The sequence below is a fragment of the Esox lucius genome, chromosome 6 (genome assembly GCF_011004845.1).
Source record: "Esox lucius isolate fEsoLuc1 chromosome 6, fEsoLuc1.pri, whole genome shotgun sequence".
NCBI classification, from domain to species: domain Eukaryota; kingdom Metazoa; phylum Chordata; class Actinopteri; order Esociformes; family Esocidae; genus Esox; species Esox lucius.
The window spans coordinates 10,473,712-10,483,811 of NC_047574.1; the positions used below are offsets into that span (position 1 = coordinate 10,473,712).

Below are 10,100 nucleotides of genomic sequence, written 5' to 3' on the forward strand. Positions count from 1 at the left end.
CTACAAATGTGACAAATCATCAAACTTAGTTTGAAGTGTTTTTGAGGAGTCCGCTTGCAATAATGTTGACATGGTCTCAATTCAATATTCACTTTCTTTTTCCGTTATTATACCAGGCAACCTCCTTATTTACAGCCACAAATTAGGGTTAACAGACTTGCTCAGGGACAAAACTACAGGGTTCTGTCGACGAGCAAGACAATGCTCTTGACCGCTAGGCTCATGACCTCAAGGTTACGATGAGAAAATGGTTGGAACGACAACCATTTCATGTTGCTCTATGTGCTCAGCTCTTCCGCTGCCTGGCCCTGGGCTTCCTCTTCCTGTGGAGAGTAGAAATAACAACCGGATGCTTCAGGTGGGCCATCCGGCTCTTGAGTACTATCTGAGAACACACCAAGGGGCATCCCAAACCCGACAGAAACGCTAGAACAGTCCTGCCAACCTTCTGGTTTACAGTATACTACCAAGGCTGAGAGTAGCTGATCCGTACAATGTGAAAACTGAAAAGCTTGAATAGCAACACAGTTTTTAGCGGTGTTAAATACTCTCTAGACCATATTACTGGGGCCCTTCCGTTTGTCACTTATTGCCCCCTGTGAGCAGACTGCGCATTTCAATGGCCAAAGAAGCATGAGGGAAAATGTTCTGTGTAATCTACATTCAGTTGCCAGGTTATGCACACCACCCCATAGAGTATGAAGAATTCAGGCTGTTCTGGAGGGAAAGTGGTCCAACCCGACACTACATGGGTTTCCTTCATTTACTGGCCACTGAGTGTATATGCCAAAGCCTGCATATAGCCTTTAAAAACAACATTCAGGACACCACACCAGCAATCCTGATGCCCCCAATCATTTATGGATCCATTTGCCAGCATTTCAGCACTTGTACAATATGTTCATTGGATTACCATGTCATCACTATAACAGGTATTTTCATTTCAAGTAAGCTTAAAGAGAATGCTTGCAAAGAAATTATTCATGAAAAGAAAATAGGAAATAACTGACTCTGAATTTACCACATGGTGAATTGTAATAGACATGTTTATAAAAATGTAGAAAATAAACTGATTATATTACTTCTGCAACATCCATGAAATTAATTAAAACAGTAAACATATCAGTAGCAAGTAGAATATAATAAATAGGTTAGTAATCTATTCAAAAAAATGACACAGAAACATGATATTATAAATTCATTGAGCAATCGTGTTGAGACAGGCTCCAGAAAAGTGCTAGTCCTAAAGAGTACTGACGAGTTCTCAAAATCAATCCCATGATCGAGTACTTCCAAAAGGTGGAGATCTTAAAACACTTGGATATGGAGTGTAGAAAATTGGAATATGAAGTGTCGAAAATTGGGATATGAGGTGTGAAATATTGAGACATGGAGTGTCGAATCTTGGGATATGGAGTGTCGAATCTTGGGATATGGAGTGTCGAATCTTGGGATATGGAGTGTCGAATCTTGGGATATGGAGTGTCGAATCTTGGGATATGGAGTGTCGAATCTTGGGATACGGAGTGTACTACAAGAAAGTACAAGTAAGAGAATAGCACAAGTGTCATTTCGTCTCCACACGCTCACCTGTTGGCACTGACGCCTTAACACGTTGGAGCCCCGTGAAACACGGTCATGGGCGGACGCGTGAGGGTACGAGTGTGTGTCTGTAAGTGTATGTTGCCCGTAGTTTCCTACAGTAGGGGAATGCGCGAGGGCTCCCACAGCTTGCGTGCTAGCTGACTGCAGTGCTGCAGTATGTACTCCACAGGGATGACGCCCAGATGGACAGTCAGCAGCTCATAACACTTCACCACCTCCCCCTGGTGGTTCTTACTGTAGTAGCGCAACAGCTTCCTGTGTAGAGGAACACACACGCACGCACGCACGCACACACGCACGCACACACGCACGCTTGTGATCCCGGCAGAAGACAGGAGAACATAAGACACAGACAAGCCTCCACTTCCTGATCCTCCTCACCTGTAGTAGTCCATGGCTAGCATTCCGATGGGGGCGGAGTCATCGGGCAGGATTGGCAGCTCCTTTACTTCTAACTTGTAGCCCTGATTGGTCAGGTGTCAGAGGTTAAGGGTCAGTCAAACACAATGACATCCTACTGGGAAAATCTGTCTGTGTGTACCAGACATAGTGGTAATAGAGGTAGTGTACCGTTTCGTTTTCGAACCAAAGAAAGTAACAGAAGAAGTAGTCTCCATCTCTCAGAGTGACAGTGGAATAACCCTTCTGTAGGTAAAGCCGTGATGTATTAACTAGACCCCAAATCTACAAAGACACAGAGAGAGAGAGAGAAAGATCTTAAATCCACTTAAATAACATATTAAACCAGCATTAAACACAGGCAACTATTGATTTCCCTTATCTATTGAATAATAAAATACATTATTTGAATCACAAAATAGCGGATTACTCTCAAATAAAACCTCTAGACCTGGTGTAGATGGTAATCTAACCTTGCCCTTGATGAAGTGAGCCAATGGGCCTTTCCCTAGCTCCGAGGTGGCGCGGTCCGTGATGTTGAGTGACGGAGCGATCATCTGACCAGCAGTGCGGTCAATGTAGATGAAATGGATCAGGCCTGGAAACTCCTCGAGGTATGTAATATCCACTGGGTTAAGGACAACACAGCTTCCATCACAGAGATACAGTACCAGAGCCCTTCACAAGACTGCAATCCATCACAATACATCACCGCACCACACTATACTATAACACTACACCCCAGGCAGGTTTTATGGACACAGGTTAAGCCCAGTCTAGGACTAAAAGAAATGAAGGTCAATGCAGAACTCATAAGCACTCATAACTACAGCTAGGTCCAGGCACTGTGACTCATTGTGCCTAAGGAAAACTCTCAGCCATGAGATATTGGTGAGATACCATACCTCCTCGTGCTTTATTCAACACCAATACACTAAAACTCCAACGCAACAACCTTTAAGACCCTAATGTAAAACCACAAGCATCCCATACATGGCCCCAGGGGGCGTGGTTACTGTAAGGCAGGATATGACACCATGGTAATGTTCCTCCTACTCTTCACCAACAGGAAGTCTTTCCAGTCAATCAACTTCTCCCTGAGATGCAGTAGGAACGGAGGCAGAGGCGGGGTAAATGAGGGGTCAGGGGGGGGGGGGGTTAGAGGCACACAGAGAGATGATGAGAGGAGGAATAGGAGACAAGTGGTCAGAAGAACCTATTGGCTATTATACTGTAGACGAGGCCCTCCAGCTCCAAGGCAGAGCTCCCTCGGGCTCTCCTTAACCATACACAGAGCAACACGGTTTAATGAGCGAGGTACTGTACTGACTCGTGGCCTGGCCTCATACGTACTGGACCATGATGAGAGCCCTGTCCTGCAGACTGGGGGACAGACGCTGGGGACCGCCTCCGCCCACGCCGTTCTCCGCCATGAAACACTGCCTGTAGACCCCACACAGCTGAGTCTTCATACCGCGACACCAGGGGACCAGGCTAGACACAAGACAGGGAGACACACGGTGAGGCGTGACGCATGGAGGCCGTCCCCTCTAACACTGGGAATGTGTTCAGGTGAAAACCAAACAACAGTCATGAAGGAACACTGAATCCGTTGCCCAGTGGGACACCAGGAGGGGCTTTGAGGGGTTCAGCTTGTGCCTGGCAGACCCTGCAGCAGCGTGGACTGGGAACCCACCCCCTGTTGAAGCCATGTCCTCCTCGGATGAACGCTCTGCTCTTGAACTCCGTCCACACACTCTGTAAAGCCGACGTCTGTGGAGGGAAGACAAGAGAAACGCTTGGCGAGTATGATTTATCAACGGTTAAAACAGGAAGTTTCAACATAGAATGAGGAACTTCAGGAAACACACACACACACACGCGCGTGTGTGTGTGTCGACACAGTACACACACCTGTATGTCAACGGTTCCCACAGCTCTGATGAACTTGTCCAGTTTGTTGCGGAGGTCTTGTATGGAGGTCTGACCGCGGGCTGCTGACCCCTCCAGACCTTCACTCAGGCGTTTCTCCAACTTAGCAAACGCCTCCAGAAACACGTAGATTGACATGGCCAGGTTACTCTTTGGTATCTAGAGGGAGAGAGGCAGGGAGAGAGGCAGAGAGAGAGGCAGAGAGAGAGGCAGGGAGAGAGGCAGAGAGAGAGGCAGAGAGAGAGGCAGAGAGAGAGGCAGAGAGAGAGGGTAGGAGGGATAAAGGGAGACGTGAGGGAAGGAGACGGAGAGAGCAGTTTCGTCTAACAGTGATTCTTCACTGCCCTCTTCTGGCCTGATCAAACCTCCTACATAGTGAGATCAATTCAGTATCTGTCATGATACGCCTACCTCTTTCTAAACCATGTGTGCACATGTCTGTGAGTTGGTGCGCATGCGCGTGTGTGTACTGACCTTAGTGAGCAGTACCAAAGTTATGCCAGGCCAAAGTGGCAGACAGTACATGGAGTGAGGCATCATGGGATAGCAGCCCTCCTTTAACATGACCTCCAAGAAGACTCTGCTAGGGGTTGAGGGGTCATGGGGAGGACATTCCAGTGTCTGGAGACTGTCCTCTGCCATCTGAAAACAGGAAGGCATTTACATTTGTCCTCATGAGACATTATTTACGTTGTAAAGCACATGCAAATCCAAAGAGCAGAGAATCTAAATAAATGTTAATGGAAAACCAAATGAACCTCCATGTTCTGTCTCAAATATGATTTCTAAGAACATCTAAGATCCATATTAAGTTCAGATCAAACCCTTTTCGGTGCCTGACAGCCCAGTGGCCAAGAGCATTGGGCCAGAAAACAAAAGCCAACAAGGAAAAACAAATGTGTTGTTGTGTCCCTGAGTAAGGCATACAACCCTAACTGTTTCACTTTGTTGCTCTGGATAAGAGAGTTTTTTAAATCCCCCCAGAAATGTCAAAACAAATGCACCACTTTGTTGCCATTTTGACATCCTAATGACCAGGAGCACACCTGAATGTCTGGATCTACAAACTGGAAGATAGGAGTGCCCCTCCCACCGTGACTCCCCTCTTCAGGCCTGCTCTCCTCATACCTCCCTGCAGAGAGAGAGGAGAGGGTTATTTAGTGAGGTGAAACAGAGGCAAAACATCTGTCCTCAGTAGGCATGTCACTGGGCGGACACATACCTGAACTAACAGAGTCTCCATCAGTCCCTGAGTCCCTGTTGGTAGGTGAGGGCTCTGGGGTGTAGAAAATATCAGGGGCTGAAGTGTTCTCCACATCCTACACACACACAAACACACACGCACGCACAGACACAGTTCTGTAAGATGCCAGAAGCTTTCACGCAGAGATAAGAGATAAGCTTTCACACAGAGATTAGAGTTGCATGAGTTTTTTTCCCAGCGCTCCTACCTCGGGAGCACAATCCTCCAGGTCGATGTTGCTAGGATACATATTCTGCACCATGATTATGAGAGCCAGCAGATCCGATGAGGTGAGGGTACTGGCGTTCCGACTGGGGGGGGGGGGGGGTGAGAAGAAAGGAGAACGTTGAGACCGACCTCCTTCAATACATTTTAACGTGTTTTGTGAAAAAGCTACAATTTAGTGACTACAAGGACTGTAGTTCAGTGTGCAGCAGTATGTATCCACCTGCTACAAAAGGCAACACGTTTGGTGTCAGGGAATATTATTTTGTACTTAACCGCTTTTCACTGATGACCTGACCAAAGGCCTTTCAACAGAAGATAAAAACACAACCCACAGGATGACTTTAATTAAACAAATGAATTATTAAACATTACACACAAGGGAACAAACTAGAACCATCGACAGGTTTCGCAGATTCAGCTGGAGCAATTATCAGGTGACAATGTTTTGTTCTTTTTTGAAAGAGTGAGGTATGATGAAAGTGTCTTTTGTAATTTTTTGCAGTCATTCACAACAGCAAACTGAAAATGAAGGAAGTGTAGGCGTTTGGCAATGATAAGAGTTAGATAGTGTAGTGCATGCTACTATTAAAGTGGCAGATGTGAGCTGAGGTACACAGAGCCTTTACCTAAAAGGGACCTGTAAATCAGCTGGTACCCATGAGTCTGGCGTTGTGTTTGTCACGTAGGCCGGTTAACCGGAGTTTAAAGGTCAGAGTGATGAGTGCTGAAGGTGGTGCTGGTGACAGTGAATGGTCGTTTGGTAAAAACATCAACATTACTGAGAAGATTTATTTTAAAGGCAAACCACAAAAGGTAATAATTGGCAGTCTGGGTTAAAAAGAAAGAAACCAATTCTGGATTTAACTTTAGACTGAAGGTGGGATATATAAGTATGGAATGAGAGTGAGGAGTCAAGCCATCAAGCAAGATTTATGTTGACACTAACTGTTATAAAAGGGAATAACTTTGGGTAATAGTAAAGGTTATGGATAGTTAACTTGACTAGCATGCTAGTAATTTGGTGTTAATAGTAATGAATAGCTACCTAGAACAGAAGGCTTGTAGTTTGGTGTGATAAATAATGGATAGTTACCCGGAATAGCAGGTTAGTAGTTGGTGTTAATAGTAATGGATAGTTACCTGGAATAGAAGACTAGTAGTTTGTTGTTAAAAGTAATGTATAGTTACCTTGAATACATGCTAGTGATTGGTATTAATAGTAATGGATAGTTACCTGGAATAGCATGCTAGTAGTTTGGCGTTATTAGTAATGGATAGTTACCTGGAATAGAAGACTAGTAGTTTGTTGTTAACAGTAATGTATAGTTACCTTGAATACATGCTAGTGATTGGTATTAATAGTAATGGATAGTTACCTGGAATAGAAGGCTAGTAGTATGGTGTTATTAGTAATGGATAGTTACCTGGAATAGAAGGCTAGTAGTTTGGTGTTATTAGTAATGGATAGTTACCTGGAATAGAAGGCTAGTAGTTTGGTGTGCACCAGTATGAATGCGTGGAGGACCTCTTCACCTGCTCTCTCAACACTACTGTTGATTTGCTGAACCAAAGAGCGCTCTAGAAACTCAATACACTGTTCACATAGAGTAGGATGGATCAACCTCTCTACTGCCTGATGGGTGATGTGGGTAGAGAGAGATAAATAAAGATAATGTGGTTGATTATTACATAATTACCCCGCTGAGGATAAATAGTAAGTAAAGTATGGTTTAATCTACATTTTACAGTACCTCCACAAGGAAGCTCTGGTCCTGCTCTTTGAGGCGGCTGTAAGTCTCCAGGAGGCTCTGTAGATGTTTCCACAGTCTGGTTCTCTGCTCTGTGTCCTGAGGACGGAGTCTGGAGAGAAACCCCAAAGCCCATTAAGAAGGAAGTCCCATTGGGACATCTGTTGCACACAAACCCAGAGCTGTAATGGATGTCAGAAGGTAGTAATTATGACATACTCTTTCCTGAGCAGGGGGCTACTCAGGGTGACCACGCCAAAAAGAACCTCAATCATCTTCTTCATCACATAGATCTTCCTCCTCAGGTCCTCCTCTCCCTCTTCTCCATCTCCATTCACAGCGATGTACAGACATTCCTCAAACTGTCAATAAACAGAAATATGCCCACACATCAAATAATCAAGCAATTAACAAGTCCATGATCCGTCGATCACTCCTAAACCAGTCAGTTAACAGAGATTTTCAGATTCTACTACGAGACAATCTTGTACTGTCAGATATGGGAAGAAGGGGCTAGGAGCAGAAAAGGGCATTTGCCATTCAGTGTGAATGGAACTGCAGTAGGCCAAGTTATTTTAACCTATTTAAAAGCTTTACAGTACGGTCTTCTGACAACTGGCAGGTTCAGGCAAGCTCATGTGATGTGAACAGCAGGCCTCCCTTTTGCTCCAGCACAGAAAAGGGAGGACCTTTAAACTAAGTAACTTAAAGGTCTGCCAGAAAACTGTGTCAAATGCGATTTATCCTTCTGTTGTGGACTCTACAATGGGCAAGGTTCTCTCATAAGACACACCCACTGTATGAATACAGCCCAGGAAAAAATTAAGAGACCACTGCACATTTTTCTTTCCTTTTCAAAATAGTCGAAAAAGCAATGTTTTGAGTGAGGAATAGAAGCGTTTACATTTGCAGTGGTCACTTAATTTTAACCCTTCTGTTCCTCACTCAAAACCTTCCTCTCCGACTTTCTTTGGAAAGGAAAGAAAAAGGTGCAGCGGTCTCTTCATTTTTTCCGGGGCCGTATAATGTAGTTTTGTGTCATGACGCAAATGTGTTTTGTTTTTCTGTACATGCATGCACTAAAACTGTCTTGCGAGTAGCATGAAAATCCCAGCAAGGAGAGAACAAACTATCAAGGAAATTGAGACACTGTGGGGACTGCTAAGCCTGTGAATGTACACACATCACTATTCTTGTGAGGACCAGCTGCCCTTACTAATAAACCATTACCTGGTGTAGTACATAGCTGTGGTTGTTCTCGGTGCTGAAGGATGTGTACCCGTCTCCCAGTCTGTCCACCATGGTGCTGCAGGAGATGATGATGGGGGCAAACAAGGTGTTGATGCAGTCCTCAAACGCTGGGGGCTACCGGGGACAGAGACAGGCACTGAGCGCGCACTCAATCCGAAGCTCTCAGCCTAAAGGGTCGGCCCCCGACCATCATTTGACTACCAGGATGTCCGACATCCGCATTGGACAGACCAAAGAGGTCAACAAGACACAGAAATGCGACGGGAACCAGTTTACAGGGAATGTCTGAATGACACTGTGTTGCCATCACTTCTATAATTATGTAATGGACAATACTCTTACCTTCTCCCCCTCTTCCTGGGAAGCTCCATACTGCTCCTGGATGTTCTGTTCAAACTCTGGGTCGGTCCAGTAGAAGAGGACCTCAGCGCTCTCACTGGCTATCAGCAGACACTTCATAGTGGGATCTTACCTGCAGCGATCAAACATACCAGCACAGATTCAATTAGCAGAATCTGCATGGTACTCGATCAGATTCATCCGTATTTCACAGGCAATAAATACACTATGGATACAATTAATAAGCATATATTCTAATAACAGTGAACCATATGTAGAAATAATTATTCTGAAATAGCCTATGTTACAACCTAAATGAGCATGAATGGATATAAAAATTCATACAGGTTACTATATAGGTGAGTGTTTCCCAACCAGGGGTACTAGAGGACTCATAAGACCATAGACTTAAACGTAAAATACAAGGGTACTCGCTGCAGGGTCAAATTCTTTAGGTGGTACCGTAACAGAAAAAGGTTGAGAACCAATGATCTGTAACCGGCAGTTCTCACAGTGTACGGTCATTGTAACATATTGTCAAATAATAAAAAGTGTATGCAATGTAATTCCTTCCAACATTGTATTTGCTAGCGTGGTTAGTGGTGGTAATGTCTAGACAGGCAAAGATAGAAAAGAAAACGACACGAACACGGCCAATTCCTGCTCAACTCGTGCAGGCAGTAAGCTTCAAAGCATCAGACTTCTAAAAATGTCTTCAGCGATCGAGGCATATACGGCCTCACAGCAACTTTATCAGTGTCGTAGCGGAACGTAGCGTTTTGGGACCTATAATGCTAATGTAAAATCATCATATAAACATGTCATCCCTGGTGTTCACTTCAGCCTATTCTGAATAGACCTACTGACAACAACACCACTACACAATACATGATTTGTACTAGGCTCTAACAGTAGGGTCACTTACCAGCAGTAGCCTAGAAGTTCTCCATTATTACCCCTCTGTCACTTGCGTCAGATCAATCAGATGGTCAAAATACAGCATCTCTACGTTCGAAAAGCAAAGCTTTAAAGGCGAACTATGACACTATGAAAGTTTTGAAACATTTCTCTGCTCCGCTACTGTATCGGTGTGTCAACTTGCTTCCGTGATGCAACTTGGAGTGGAATCATGTGACTTCTACGGAAGCTATGTTCCCGGTTAAGTGATCTCTAAATGGTCTATGATTATTTTCCCTTTCCATCCAGGCATTGTCTGTGAAGTACAATTAACAGTAGTGTTTAGTTTTTTGACGTAGGTTCCCAGACGGTGAAAGGGTAATCCTTTCATAAGGGGTAGTTATTGAGGCGGTAAAGTCATGTGCCGAAGCTAGACTGAAGCACATGATTCAGACACA

The 10,100-nt window shown here is 44.6% G+C and overlaps 1 protein-coding gene across 1 annotated transcript; it reads right to left on the reverse strand.

The window, feature by feature from the left end:
* Window positions 1–842: 842 nt before the first annotated feature.
* On the reverse strand, window positions 843–10,100 carry hps1 (HPS1 biogenesis of lysosomal organelles complex 3 subunit 1). The gene is made up of 18 exons (XM_029120606.2): window positions 9,671–10,100; window positions 8,749–8,878; window positions 8,386–8,520; window positions 7,375–7,517; window positions 7,159–7,267; window positions 6,880–7,040; window positions 5,388–5,490; window positions 5,159–5,255; window positions 4,983–5,068; window positions 4,411–4,578; window positions 3,919–4,095; window positions 3,701–3,777; window positions 3,358–3,498; window positions 3,036–3,101; window positions 2,478–2,622; window positions 2,176–2,289; window positions 1,987–2,069; window positions 843–1,860 (listed from the first exon to the last, which is right to left on the reverse strand). Exons 2-18 carry the CDS (start codon window positions 8,863–8,865, stop codon window positions 1,698–1,700), a joined length of 2,085 nt encoding a protein of 694 aa, XP_028976439.1. The 5' UTR covers window positions 8,866–8,878; window positions 9,671–10,100; the 3' UTR covers window positions 843–1,697.